Source organism: Bubalus kerabau, chromosome X (assembly GCF_029407905.1).
Source record: "Bubalus kerabau isolate K-KA32 ecotype Philippines breed swamp buffalo chromosome X, PCC_UOA_SB_1v2, whole genome shotgun sequence".
Lineage (NCBI taxonomy): Eukaryota > Metazoa > Chordata > Mammalia > Artiodactyla > Bovidae > Bubalus > Bubalus kerabau.
Window position 1 is genome coordinate 147,492,646 of NC_073647.1, and position 15,782 is coordinate 147,508,427.

General features: G+C 40.7%; 1 protein-coding gene across 1 annotated transcript in view; it reads left to right on the plus strand.

Annotated features, from left to right (window-relative positions):
* FRMPD4 (FERM and PDZ domain containing 4) overlaps positions 1-15,782 on the plus strand; it is a 213,964-nt gene that overhangs the window by 185,392 nt on the left and 12,790 nt on the right. Inside the window, exons 9-13 of the mRNA XM_055563177.1 lie at positions 1,873-1,992; positions 8,560-8,696; positions 11,518-11,644; positions 14,044-14,133; positions 14,840-15,022. Of these exons, the coding sequence (XP_055419152.1) occupies positions 1,873-1,992; positions 8,560-8,696; positions 11,518-11,644; positions 14,044-14,133; positions 14,840-15,022 (657 nt within the window). The remainder of the gene's footprint in view (positions 1-1,872; positions 1,993-8,559; positions 8,697-11,517; positions 11,645-14,043; positions 14,134-14,839; positions 15,023-15,782) is intronic.

Below are 15,782 nucleotides of genomic sequence, written 5' to 3' on the forward strand. Positions count from 1 at the left end.
ACGATGACCCCTGACTTAACATCAGAGCAGATCTTCTGGCAAACCCCCTGTGACGTCACTGTTACATGCAACAGCAGCCCTGCCAGCACCCAGCTCTCTTAGGGTCCCACATATCCTCCATCCTGGTTTGCTTTATGATCAGCCAGTGATGACCAGCCTAGAGCTTATGGGCTCCTGAGTTCACTCAGTTTTGCAATCCTGCCCACAGCTGGAAAGCTGGTTCTCAGGATGCCCAGTGTACCTTTACATGTGGGATGTTTTTCCTTTGAAATTCTTCTGTATAGCAGAGTCAGCAATGTAGATTCTCAGAGTGTATGTGAGTGTGTGCGCATGGAAGCCAGGGACTCAATAAAGCTGTTATTAATAGTATTTTTCTTTTGAACATCTTTTTCTTTTTGTTTTCTTTCTTTCTTTCTTTTTTTTTTTTTTTTTGGCTTCGCCGCATGGCTTGCAGGATCTCAATTCCCTGACAGGGACTGAACTCACGCAATGGCAGTGAAAGCCAGGAAACTCCCTATTTTGAACTTTTATTTATTTATTTACTTTTTGTCCGCTCTGCACAGCATGCCCCACCTTAGTTCCTCTAAGGAAATTGAACCCGTGCCCCCCTGTAGTGGAAGCACAGAGTTGTAACCACTGGACCATCAAGGAAATCCCCATCATATTTTGAACTTTTAAATATCAGTCCACAGACATTTTTTTTGCCAGATTTTTCTGCTGCAGAAAAGTAGTTAAAGTGCATGAAACTGCATGCAAGTGCATCAGAACGGACACCCAGATGCAGAAAGCTGCAAGTCGAACAAGTGTGTGGGTTCATGTTGCACGCTTTTAGTTTCATTGCACTGACCTCCTCTTTAAGGGAAGTTAAATTTACCTTCTTTTTTTAAATATTTTATTTTATTTTATTTTTTACCTGTTTTCTTGAAGTCCAGTGTCTTTCATTCATTCAGCTGTATGTGAATCACCTACTGTCCATTGACTGATTCCCTTTTGTTACAGAAAGAATTAAGAAACTAAGACCTAGTAGGTGTCACACAGCATGCTAGGGGAAAGGAAAGCAACTCAAAAGGATTCACGGTCCTTAACCCTGAAGGACCTATGGTATATTCTCAGCCCCTTTGAACAATCTGAACAAATCATGAGAGTAGAAATTGGGGTAGTTTTGGAAACTTCTGGACTCCAGATTTAGTGACTGGGCCAGAACGATTGTCCCCCAGCCTTTCAGTTGGATGTCATGCAAGTTGTCACTGTCACGTTTTCACTGCTACAGTCATCCTAGAGTCTAAGGGAGAAAGCCATGACAGTGGTATGCGGTAATAAACAGTAGTGGACCGTCTCTGCGCTTTTCCCCCGGGGCTCCTATTGTGCCCTGCCCCCAGCCTCCCTTGAGTGTGTGACTGACACTTATAACAGCCAGCATCTTCAGAGGACTGCCCTCAGACCGCTGGCACCCATCCTATCCATACCTGGAAATTCACATCCCCCTGGGAGAGGCCAAAACCAGTGACTTATCTGTGCACCCAGGGGATCCATGGGGTAAGTTTCCCACCAGAATCTCCCCGGGACACCCCACAGCCATCTCTGCTGGGCTGACCTGAGCTGGTTCCTCTGCTGTCTGACATCCTTCCTCTCCTCCCTCACTGGCCTCTCCTGGGAGCAGTTCCTTTTTGAAACTCATTTCAGGGACTGCTGTGGGGGAACATGACCTAAGTCATAGGTATGTGCAGTTTTCAGGGAATGAGTATGGATGATAGATACTAAAATAACCTCAACCACTTCCTTCTTCAGTGTCTGGAGAAAGCTGCCTTCGCTTCTGCCCACAGACCTTTCTGCCAGCCCTGAAGGAGTCTTGTCATTGGTCTGTTCTTCTAGGTCACCCAGAGGCCCAGCTCCCATAAGATGAGATGTCTTTTCCGAATCAGCTTTGTCCCAAAGGATCCAATTGACCTTTTAAGGCGAGATCCAGTTGCTTTTGAGTATCTGTATGTTCAGGTATGTGATAACTGGGACATGTTTCATACTAACATTGTGGGATGAATAAACTGTGGGGTTTTCCTCCCTGAATTCTTTCATTTGGGATCTTCTTTCTCTTTGTCCCTCACCTCCCCCAAGCTTAATGTATTATAAAAGGATTCCATGGTGCTTTGATTTTAAATTGAAGTATAGTTGATTTACAATATCATGTTTCAGGTGTACAGCACAGTGATTGAGTTTTATATATATATATATATATATATATATAAAGTATATATATATATATTTTTTCAGATTCTCTTGCCTTATAGGTTATTATAAAATATTGAGTAAAGTTCCATGGTGCTTTTTAAATTTTCACTTGATTTCGATTTCATCCTTGTGAAAAAGTGGCAAGAGTAGTAGATGAACTCTTTCATATCCATCACCTAGATTCACCAGTTATTCCCATTATACCACGTTACTCTATCTTCAGTGTGTGCACACATTCTCCTCGCCCCCCACCACACACAATATTTTTTCTGAACCATATGAATGTCAGTTACTAAAACCATACTCATTTACCCCAAAATATGTCAGTGTATTTTGTAGTAACAAGGACATTTTCCAATATAATCATTACACAATTAACCAAATAAGCAAATGTGACACTGATACATTTCCATTATATGATCTACAGTTTATATCCAAAATTTGCCCATTGTCCTAAAACTGTCCTCTATATCCATTTTTTCTAGAATAGAATCCACTCCAGGATCTCATTTTGTATTTAGTTGGCATGTCACTTTAGTCTCCTTCAATCTGGAGCATGCCTTACCTCAGCCTTTCTTTAATTTTCCCAACCTTGACAGTTTCACAGAATGCTGATCAGTTATTTTGTAGAAATCTCTCAATTTTGGTTTCTCTGATGTTTTCTCGTGATTAGATGGGGCTCTGCACTGGGGGCAGAAAAGCAACTCAAGTAACTCCGTGCCCTCTGTAGTGCATTGTATCAGGAAGCACATGGTATCGTTCTGTCCCCTCTGTGGTAAGGTTCACACTGACTCTTTTTTTTTCCTAGGAAGTTTTACACATTGACTCTTGTCAACATAAACATTAAATAATGTTTTCCAGAAATTACTACTTTCCCTTTTCTAGTTAATAAGTAATTTGCAGAAAGTCACTTTGCAACTCCCTTTTTATCATTTCACCTGTTCATTTCAGTATTCATTGATGATGCTTGCCCAAATAATAATATTATTATTGTAATGGTTGAAAATGATTTGCCTAATTCCATTATTTCTTCTTCAGTTATTCATTGGCATTCTTCTGTAAGAATTCCCTTCTCTTTTATTTACGTATTTTGTTCATTCATTTATTTGGTGTTTAGATTGTTCTAAAACATCAGGATATTCATTGTAGTAGAATTACTAATTTCAAGGCAGTAAAAGTATGTTTTGCAGTCTCTGTCTGATTCTGGGATATAATTTTTAAAAAATAAGGCTTCCAGAAATGAGAATCTTTGCTAGTGTGTCCCAAAGGGAATTGATCCACTTGATATTTAGGCAATATTCCTATATTTCTCTATAACCGCTTCCCATTACTCTTAAATTCCCAATATAATCACATTAAACAGTAAGAACCCACTTACCTAATACTTAAGCATCTACATTAGAATTACACAAAGAGGTTATAAACCTTAATGTAACCTTCCCCCACAGAAAAAGGAGGCAAAAAAATGCTGCTCTCTTTGGCTAGGGGATATCTGTTAAGTCAAAGGTTGCTGGAGCCCTAAGTAAGAAATAAAAAGCAAAGAATGTAGGAAAAAGAAAAGAAATATTCCTTTACTCTGGGTAGTGGATAAATTGGTATTTGTTTTACTATTCTCAGTATTTTCTTGTACATTGCAAAGCTTTTGTGATCTTTAAAAAGTTGGGTATGAAAAGAAAATAGAAGTTGGCAGAGAGATGTAGAAAAGATAAATGTCAGAGGTTAGGAATAGTGACATAAATGAAGTAGCAATAAGCCCTGGAGAGCAGAAATTAAGTGGGAGGAGAAAAGCAGAACATGCTGGAACATTTCAACCAACGAGGGCACTCAGGCAAAGGCCTGTTAAATGTTTCCCACCTCTTTGGAGGAGACTGTGGTATTTAGAGCTCAGTAGGATGTTTACCGTTCATGTAGATAACCTGAAATCATCAGGAAAAGGTAGTCCTACTCCAAAAAGAGAGATGTGCGGTGCACTTCACTCCATTTTCTACCCAGAACAATGAACTGCCATGAGTTTGACTTCCTTAAATGTTAAACTTTGGTTCCCTGGACCCCTCAACAATATTCTCTCTTCCCCAAAGGCCAGGTAACCCAGAACTGACTGCATGGGACAGCCTGATTCTCAGCTGACTTGTTACTGCATCTTCCCCATTTTCCTACTGAGAACCGACCCAGGGCTCTGCCACTGCAACTCACATCCCATATACTATGTTTTAAGCTTATTAGTTGCAAATACATAGTTACTGGTGCCTATCAGCACATGGCTATAGAACACGATATGCATTCAGTTGTCATTCTTTGTAATTATATACTCATCCCATTAACAAGATGATGCTTTAAAACCATTTACTCGGCTTCTGTTTTAAACATCACAAATTTATTGCATTTCTAAAAGAAGAACACAGTTGTGTTTGTTTTGGGGAGGGGAGACCTTTTAAGTACCCCGGGAGTGCTGCTAAGCATGGTTCTATTTAAGTCTGTTTGCTCAAATCGAATGCAGTTCATGGAGATCTTTCTTATTCCAAAGATACATCCTTTATATCTGTGGAACTGTCCTGAGAACAGGAAAACCTGCTGGGACTCTTGCCCTGGGACTAGCTGAAGACTGAAGATATTTCTGCTTTCTTACCTTGAGTGTTGCTTGGCTGGTGGACTAGCTACTCCTTCAAGGAGTAGCCAGTGATGGGTAGCAGGGCAGGGGCGGGGGCGGGGACCATGTTATGGTGGGTGATAGAGACCAAAATTAATCTATCATCATCTTATTTATCCTTCACTGAGAACAGGAAATGAAAATTTCTTGGATTCAGACCCCTGTTTCAAAATGCCTTGTATCATAGAACATGCAGTTTGTCTAAAATTACGTATGTGTCTAGCATGAGTCCATGGACCTGCAAATGGTTCTATGTCCCAAGTGTTGATTTTAAGGTACTAAAAGGATGCAACAAAATTAGCCTAGAGAACAAAAGAGGAAACAGAAACAGTGTCTATCACATTACACAGCCAAAAATCAATTCAACTTAGTGAGCTCTTACTGAGGGCAGTGGCCATTGATGAGGTGAGCCATGACAATGACCACAGAGGTTTCAATAGTGATAATATATAGAAATGTCTTAACCATTAATGGACCATGAAGTATTTTACAGATTTTAACATATCTAATAACACTAAGCCCTAATAATCCAGACTCTTCTAATTCATAATTATAATAAGCTCTGCTGACATTTTACTGTCCACCGTCTATTTTTTTAAAAAGATGGTACACCAATTGGTAAACAGGATAATCAGGCTACAAAATGTGTTCTAACACTTTAGCAGTATCTTCTTTTTTTTTAGTATCTCACATGTTCATTATAAATGAATTTTTGTAGGTCTAAAGTGGAGTCTGTTGAGATCTCTGTTAAGCAAATCAGCGACCACCATTTGCATGTGTAACTATTTTAAATAATGCACTTGAGAGTAATAAATGCATAATTTGTACCAAAAATATGTATAAGTCATATGTCACAGTAGTTCTCTGGGATCAGTCTGAACTAATTATATAATGTAATTAGTGACTAATCACCTAGACAAAAAAATTGAAGTCTGGTTAAATACAGGAGTGGGAAACAACAACCTCAGTCGCAATTCTGAGAAGTGATAGTGATGACTCACCTTTATAAAGCACAGTCCGTATTATGAAACATCCTCACAGGTATACTAGCAACCTTGAGAGTTAGCTGTCATTAGCTTATTTTTTTTTTTCAGATAAGAAAACTGAGACTCAAGAGAGATGGAATGCCAGGTCCAAAGTCATTTGATTAGTGGTTGACAGAGCCTAGGATCCCACTTGGACCTTTTGTCTCTAAATTCTATGCTAAAATCCTGTTTCACATCTGTTGTGCAAGTCCTTTTAGCAGTCCTAAAATAAAGTAATATATCAAAAAAATGGTTCTTTGAATGCCTTTTATGGCCTGGCACCCTATCCCTCAAAATGACCCTAACTGGACCCTGAAATGCATGGTGCCCCATTGTGGACAGTCCTGAGCTCTTGGAAATAACTGGTAGATCTAATGCCACAAAAACAAAATGGCAGCTTGGAATTGCTCCCAGAGGCTGTCTTCCTTCAGAGCCGCCCTGTCTCCTGCCTCTAATTATACCCATTTCCAACCAGAGTGCAGTCCAGTCCAGATAGACAAGACTTTTAAGGAGAAGTGGAGAAGGAAAAGCATATGAAGAATGGAGGGGAGGGAATGTGGCTTCACTCTTGGGGGTGAGGGGTGGGTTGAGAGGCAGAGAGCCAGAGCAGGTAGGCAGGGCATAACTCCATAGCGCCAGAGCGCCATGGGGAGGTATCCAAAGGGCAGATACTGTGTGCAGAAACCATCAGTTCACTTCAGTCGCTCAGTCGTGTCTGACTCTTTGCTACCCCATGGATGGACTACAGCATGCCAGACCTCCCTGTCCATCACCAACTCCTGGAGTTTACTCAAACTCATGTCCATTTAATGGGTGATGCCATCCAACCATCTCATCCTCTGTCGTCCCCTTCTCCTCCTGCCTTCAATCTTTCCCAGCATCAGGGTCTTTTCCAACTAGTTGGTTCTTCACATCAGGTGGCCAAAGTATTGAAGTTTCAGCTTTAGCATCAGTCCTTCTGATAAATATTCAGGACTGATTTCCTTTAGGAATGACAAGTTGGATCTCCTTGCAGTCCAAGGGACTCTGAAGAGTCTTCTCCAACACCACAGTTCAAAAGCATCAATTCTTTGACACTCAGCTTTCTTTATAATCCAGCTCTCACATACATACATTTGGGAAATATATTGGAAAACCATAGCTTTGACTAGACAAACCTTTGCAAGGGTACATGTTCCCATTCAGTCAAATCAATGCATGAAGTAGTCATAAATGTATTTATCTTAGAAAGGAGCCAAGCAAGTCCTGGTACAGTTTTCTGTTTAAAATCATTTGGGAGGCAAGGCAAAGAATAAAAGAAGGCAGAGAGAGGCTGTATTTTCTAGCCCAAGAGTTTAGTTTCCCATAACAAAGATAAGTAAACACACATGCATAATATGCTTATTCGGGACCATGTTTATCATCACCATTCGGTTCAGTGTTTGATCCATGAGGAAGTGAGAATGGCACCCTCAAACCGTGTGGTCCTGAAGGGCTTGGCATGTTACAGCACTGTCTCAGCACCTCTTCAATCTGATGCTCACCCCAAACCCTGTGAGGTAGGCATTGCCCTTTTACATGTGAACAAAGTAAAGCCAAGAGACTCCCTCAAAGTCACAGTGAGGGCACTCCCCACTGGAACGGACTGGCAATTTCAAGAGCCACCCTTCACTGAATGCACCAAGGCACTGTGACAAAGCGTGCATCTCACATCCTCACTCCCCTCCCTACTCCGGCCACGTTGTTAGTATGAATTCCCATTGTACAGATGAGTAAACTGAGGCTGCAAGAGCAAAGTTAACTGCTTGAAGGTTATACACAGAGGTAGCCATTAGTGAAGCCAGGACTCCTGAGCAGGTGTAGGTCCAGAGCTGCTACTCTCCATCGCCTTCTAATTCTGCCTCCCTGAAGCCTCTCTGGATGCTAGGAAGAGGGTGATGTTGCTGATGACAGCTCTTAACATGTATGAGAGCTTCCAATTTACCAGATGGAGTTCTAAGGGCTTTACCTTGTTAACTCATTTAATCCTCCTCACAACTCAGTGAATGGGGAGTATTATCCCCAACTCACAGAAGAGGAAACTGAGGTACAGAACAATTAAGGGGCTTGCCCAAGGTCACACGCTGAAAGTGGAGAAAGAGGATTGGAACCAAGGATTCCAGTCCCAGTAGCCTAGCTCCACAAGCCACGTCATGCTACCAGGGTTTCACGTTTTCCATCGTGACACCTGTGTTTGGGAATTCCATTCCTAAATGCCTCGTTATTTTTACAAAAAGCTAAATATTTAATTAGCAGCTCACTTGTGATGAATGTTCAATGTTTGTGTGATCTGTGTGCGTATACTTAAATACTGACTCAATTCCAAGCAGCTTCCCTGGTGGCTCAGATGGTAAAGAATCTGCCTGCGATTCAGGAGACCCAGGTTCAATCCCTGGGTCAGAAAGATCCCCTGGAGAAGGGAATGGCAACCCACTCCAGTATTGTTGGCTGGAGAATTCCATGGACAGAGGAGCCTGATGGACTACAGTCCGTGGGGTCGCAAAGAGTCGAACACAACTGAGCGACTAACTTCACTTCACTTTCACGTGGACGTGAAGGTGGGACACAGAAGAAACGCGTGTCACTCTAGGGCGACATGATGCATCCTTTGACAAGCTGCGCCCTCTGCTGGTGTCTTTTCAGAGTTGTAACGATGTCGTTCAGGAGAGGTTTGGGCCGGAGCTGAAATATGACATAGCCCTGAGGCTGGCAGCGCTGCAAATGTACATCGCAACCGTGACCACCAAGCAAACGCAGAAAATCTCTCTCAAGTACATCGAGTAAGTGCTGACTCTCCGAACCATTTTGAAGACAAAGATGCTGTCTCCTTAATGCCCAAGGGTATTTTTGATGTGTATGTCTATTTCCAAAATTGATCTTGTTTGTGGCAGAGCATCTGTTAACCAGAGGCAAAATATATGAATGTTCTGTTCGTTTTCGGTGGAAGAGACCATTTCTTCTGTAATCCATCTTCAGAGAACTATGGTTAAATTGAAGGTCACATTGCAAATGAAGCGTACATTTTAAAATTCCTAAATGAACTTGGCTCCAAGCCAAGCTCTGGTCTCAGCACTTTTCAGACATTAAGCTGTTTGATTCCCACAACCTCCCTATGAAAAGTGTAGAACTGTCACTCCATTTTACAGATGAGCAAGCTGAGAATAACTTAGTAACTTATCCAAATCACACTGGCTATTAACTAGGGAGGGTAGGATTTGAACCAAGGCAGTAGGACTCCTCTTTGCACTGTTGTTTGTGTGATCATTTGAAGACCTGGGTTTAGAAAACGGTGTGCATAACCAGAGAGTACCTTCGGATGATCAAAATGCCATATAAAAAGTAATTTCTTGAGTCATAATCAGGTAAGTTGGTATTGGTAATAAAGAACTGTGACAGCATGGGAGTGGATGCCATACAAACTTTGCTTCATGAATCAAAAGTTTGGAACATAAATACCTTCTCTTGCTGAATATGGCATTTATAATAGCATACTACCTCTTTAGCTGGAAAAGAGCCTGCCTTCTTAGAAAAAAGCAATTTATGTTGCCCTCAGTTGACAAGCTCATATAAGTCATCCTTTAAAAGCGAACCCTCTGTCTCCCAGTCTGTATACTTCCCATTGGTGGGTGATCCAGTTGCCTAAAGCAGCCACCATTTTCTTAATCCTGGCAGCTCTAATGCTAAGAAAAAGAAATAGTTGTGTTTCAAAGTTTACGGTGGGGCTGAAGCCTCATCTTCATGTGACACTGAAAGCCTTAGTGTCTGTTCCACCTCCAAGTTGTATATGGCTGATTGAAACCCTCCATCCCAAAGAAGTTTCCCATGGGCTGGCTGCCTGCAAAGCCTCCCCAGGTTCCACAGTGGCAGGCTGACCCTCCCACACAGCAAAATGGCTTCTTCTGAGCAGGCTTGAGAGCCTTTTGTGGGGAAGATGAGAGCTTCCAGCTTGTGGACTCCCAACGCCCTGATCTTGCCATTCTCAGTTGCCCTGTCACTGCCTAGGGACAGATCCTTGTGTGCAGTTTGAGAACCATAGGCCTTCCAATCTCAGTGCACTTCTTTTTGCAGATGGTTTGTTTCTTTCTCTCTTAGTTTCTCTGGAAGCCAAGAGAGATTCAGCTCACAAAGAGGTCTCACACCCAAGTGGATCCCTTCACACCCTCACCCAATCTGCTTTCTGAGGTTTTGGGGGACAGATGAAATTGGATCCCATTTGAAAAGGTGGCCTGCACAACTTGAGATGATTTTCAGACAACCAAAATGCATCTCTGTTCCTACTCTCTGTACCCACATTTTACCAGGTTGGACATGGTACAGTCAAAAACTTCCAGAGATACCTAGCTTGCCTAAGAATCTTGCAGAGCCTGTGATGATTAATGAATGTTCTCATTAATTAATTCATTCACACAACAAATGTTCACTGAACATTTTATATGATATTTCTACTAGGAGAAGAGAAAATAGTAATAAGTATAAATTGTTATCTTAACCTTTGAAGAATTTGTGATCTGATTATAAAGACAAGACATAGAATGAAAAATAATGATGTAAAATAATGATATAAGTAGAATTACAAGGTAGTCCATAAGAAGTGCCAAATGATGGGCGAAAATAAGTACAAGTTGAGGAGAAGGAGGAGGAAGCAAATGGTGATCATGAAAAACACCATCTTAACTAGGGAAAAGCGTGTGAATGGCCAAGTGGAGGGAGGCTGACTTCCTACTTTTCTTTAGAGAGAATCTGGACCAGGAGAAATAACCAGAGCCTTCTCAAAAGTCTTCATATAATTTAGAAGATACTGGTTGGGCACATGACCAATTAGGATAAATTTCCTAGAATTCAAAACGTGGAACCGTCTTAGGATAGGATTCTAGTCATTGTTGGAGAAATAGATTCTTGGCAAGAATATACTAATCCAGTCCCATTGTTTGTTTTTTCCTAGTATAGCCGCACCTATGAGAGATGGTTATATCTCCCTTTCAGTACCAAACACACTTAAGGGTCCTAAACCCTGCCCTGACTCCATATGGGCAACCCGCTCCCCGCCTCAGCAAGAACTATTGATGGAAGGAGTTAGATAGACATTATCTGGGTGGGAGAAAAGAGAATTGTGTGTTTCTAAAGAAATCACCATTGGCGAGGGAGATGAGGAGGAAAGAATGGTTTGGGACCATGAAGGAGGTATACTCATCCTTCTAAGAGAATAGAGAAAGACGACCGTGGGCAGACAGGGGAGGTGACAATGAGAATAAACAAAGGGATGGGGAAAAGTTGTTGGAAGTACAAACACAGACATGTGAGTGAGTTTTAAGAGACTCAGAGGTGGGATGGATAAAGTGTCTCTTCAATTTCCATTGATCCCAAATGCTCCTCTCTGGACAGTGAGGAATATATTTCTTTTAAAATGCAAACATATGGATTAATGATCAAATAGTATGTTTCCTGAGTGTAAATTAAAGGTTGCTTCCCTAATTGGGGACTTGTCTCCATTCTCTGCCTTCCTAAGAATTCATTTGTTCCAACAAACATCAGAGCGCCATTTTGTCTTAGATAACTAATCATCACGAGAATGTGAAATTAAAGATCTGCTCTTTATTGCAGAAAAGAATGGGGATTAGAGACTTTTCTTCCCTCTGCTGTGCTGCAAAGCATGAAAGAGAAGAACATAAAGAAAGCACTTTCACACCTTGTCAAAGCAAATCAAAACTTGGTACCACCCGGTAAAAAGGTATCACATTTGCATCTTAATAGAAAATGGATTTTAAAGAGAGAGGCTTGCATGCATTTTTTAAAATGTTTAAAATTAGCCCATGAATAAAATACTTAGCACCAGATTTTCAGAAGCTGTAACACTATATAACCTTCTCTTACTTTAACTATTCACATGTTTCTAAGACTAATGAAAAATAAGTATTCTTATGGAGACCTCTTTATTCCTTGCACACTATAGACTCCTTATTGTACAGAGTTTGTGCACATTCACATGTGCATGCAGGATAACCTTGCAAAGCCTCTAAGACCTTGGGATTAGAGGACAGAATTGCCAAATAATTTCATATTTTCATCATAGTTTTGCATACCACTCAGACCAGCTTAAGTGCACAGCAGTCAGTAAGGGTCCCTGCAGACTTGATGCCACGTTAATTAAACCAAAGTTTCTCTCCCTTGGCTCTCTTGACATTTGGGATCAGATCATTTTTGGTTGAGGAGAAGGGCTGTCCTGCACACTGTGTGATATTTAGCATCATCTCTGGTCTCTATCCACGAGATGTCAGCACCCATCCTCTCAATCATGACAAACAAAAATGTCTCCAGATTTTGTCCAAATCACCCCAATTGACAACCAATGAACTGAATTGTACTTTTAGAGAGAAGATAAGTTCAGTTCTGTCACTCACCATCATTAGCATTAAAATCTTTTTTTTTTTTTAATCGAGTAGAAGAAACAAAAAGAACATTTAAAAATATACTGTTGGTCAGAATAGAGAGTTATGTTTATTGGTAATAAAAAGCAAAAGGTTTTAGAAACTAGAGAGAGAAGGAGCCTTATGTAAACTGTAAAACTGAAGGCAGCCTGCCAACCCAAGAACATTTTCTCAATGATATCGGCCATTGATATATGTGTGACTGGAGTACAAATTATTTCTGTGGGTAATTTCTTGGTCTTAGTATCTGGTTTTAAGTCCTTTTTATTGGCTAACACATACTTATTTCTGCTCCCTTATCACCCCAATGACTGTTTTTAAACATGTAATCAAGTTCGACACACTACCAGTCACCTTTGACTTACTTCTCAGTTTCTGTAAGTATTCAGCCTATGAAAATATAGCAGGATGTCATGGGTCAAGATGTTCTAAATGTCAGTTCTGATTTGCCCAAAGCTACTTTTCTTTTAATTGACTTGGTGTGATTTTTTTTTCCCCCACGCCTGGCCCACTGGTTTTGTAATAATTTGGATAACGGCTCTAAGATCGGTCTATCACTGTCCTTCTATAAAGGTCATTTTTTCTAGTTAAGAGTGAGTGTTTTGCTTTCACATCAATTTGCAAAGTGCTTTGGATTTTTGAAAGAAGTAGGCTGGATGATTGGTCCTAAGTTACAATTATATGAAGGATAGTGCATTGAGGTACAGTTAACAAATGAGTTGGCAATTTATCTGCAGTTGAAAACAAGTTTTACAGCCCTTGCCACTTGATATTCTGCACCTTGTTGGAAAATTTCACCCCTAACAAACTCTTCTGGAACATTTGTTATGAAATGTGGACTTTTTTCTTTCTTTCATTTTTTTTTAAATTTAAAAAAGATTTATTGAAATATAGTTAATTTAAAATGCTTCAAGTATGCAGCAAAGTGATTCAGTTATATGTATATGTGTGTATATATATTATATATTTGTTTTCAGATTCTTTTCCATTATAGATTATTATAAAGATATTAAATATAGTTCCCTATTCTCCACAGTAGGACCATGTTGTTTATCTATTTTATATTTATATAGTAGTTTTATATCATATTTTACATTGAAATGTGGACTTTTTCAATCAAGTATTTTTATAGGATATGGGAATCTACATTTTTAAGTCTTCTTAAGGATCAATTTTACTGGATAAAATTTCATTTGTCAATCATTTATGAAACTCGCTAGATTCTTGGAATTACATTACTAGAGACTTAGATAGGAATTTCAAACATTTCCACAATGATCGATGCTCAAAAAGTTCATTTTCCCTAAAAACTTACAAAGACTGGAAGAAACAAGATGGGATGGTTGAGCCTGTTTAAAAGGCTTTCTATGGATTGAAGGTATGTATTCAAAAGAGCCCCCACAAACTCTGCACACCCCATTTCAGTGGAGAATTTTATTATCTTGTTCTGACTTGTTGAATGCCCTGGCCCAGCATATCTATACTCCCCCCCCTCCCCCACCCAATGAAAAAATTTTAAGCTAGATGTCCTGTTACAGCCCTTGATCAGCTTAGTTTCATTCCTCATGAAGAGCCCTTGTCACACCCCATCTGTTGGCAGTGGAAGCATCCTTCTCGTTTGCCTTTGTTTTCGGCTGGTCTCCAGCAGAAACAAAATCACACCTGATGGAGTGAACACCTGAGGTTTCTTTTCTCTCCTTAGCTCTCCGCACTGCAAGCCAAGGTCCATTATCTCAAGTTCCTCAGTGACCTCCGACTGTATGGGGGCCGTGTGTTCAAGGCAACATTAGTGGTAATTTCTTTTTCTTGCTTTTTTGTGGAAGTCACAGAGGCCTTCAAAATGTCACTGCCTAGGCTGTCTTGAATGAGCTGCCTTTGATGACAAAAGCAAATCAGCTGTGAATCTTTTCCAGCCCTCATTTCTAATTGACTGCACCCTAGTCTGAAAATATCAGAAGAAATGTTAAGCTAGATAATATCACTGCAGAATGCCCCAGAAAAGGAAATATGAAGAGCCGAGAGAATTGGTGCACTCTCACAATGGCCTCCTTTTAAATCATTGGGCCAGAATGATTTGAAAAAGAGAAAAAAAATCCTCATTTCCGATAGCCTCTGATGATAATGAATATGCATACTATGATAACATTTACTTCCTACATTATTCATAATTTATCAGAGCCTTGCTGTAATCATATATCTGGTTCTTCTAATTGGATGATTTAGTACAATATAACCCGGGAATACTTTCTAAAGAAAATGTAATCTTAGAAAAACAGACTCTCAGGTTCAACTATGCCTGGTGCTTCAGAGCATTTTCATTGTTATTTTATTTATTTATTTGTTTTGGCCACATCATGAAAATTGCAGAATCTTAGTTCCCCAACCAGGGATGGAACATGTACCACGGGCAGTGAATGCATGGAGTCTTAACCACTGGACTACCAGGGAATTGCCAGAAGTCTGGTATTTTTAAAATTTTGTGGACATGTCTTTCTCAGCAGGCAGAAAAGCGCTCAGAAGTGACCCTCTTGGTGGGACCCCGCTATGGCATAAGCCACGTCATAAACACCAAAACCAATCTGGTGGCTCTTTTAGCTGACTTCAGCCATGTCAACAGGATTGAGATGTTTACTGAAGAGGAGAGCTTGGTGAGGGTGGAGCTCCATGTGCTGGATGTGAAGGTAAGTCTTTCAGATATTGACATATGACCTTGCTTCCTGATAGTGCTTCTGATATTTACAAAGCAAGCAAAATTTCAACCTGTGCAGCCCATCAGTGGTGAAATGGGTAAAGAAAAAATCCACTCAACTCAGACATGAGGGCTCCAGTCCTCACTAGATGGCTCTGTGATTAGGGGACAAGTCCCTCTCTTTCCCTGAGCTCCATCTCTTCAGCTCTATGTGAGAAAGCAAATGAGTTTGGGTCTAAGGTCACATCTGGCTCCAGAGTGATGGGGAGTGGGGAAATGTTTCCCTACTTACTTTCTAGAACACGTGATTCTTATGTAGAGAGTCAGGGAGAGTCTTCCCAACTTTGTTTAGATTCCCCATTTCCTTTTTGATGTAGCATGCATATGTGCTCATTCTTTTGGAAAGACTGACTATTTCAGTCAATCTGTCTTTTCACGCTGTAGCAATTAGTGGTGGCCGAACATCTGGCCCCTTCAATATCATGGCCATTTCACTGGAAACAGCCATCTGAGTTTGTCCTCAGAGGGCAGACATTTCCTCCCCAAACAGAAGTTGACAGGAAGCAATCCAGGTCCCCTGTCCCCGCCGTCTTGTCCCAGTCATAGATGAGTCATTGGATTTTGGCAGCATTAATGTATGTGACATTTCTGTAGAGAAAAGGCCCAGTGAGTCTGCAGAGGAAACAGGTTGAACTGGGAGAAGTTGTGCTCTGAGAACGGGGGAAGGACCCACTCCCAGCTTCACCCCACCC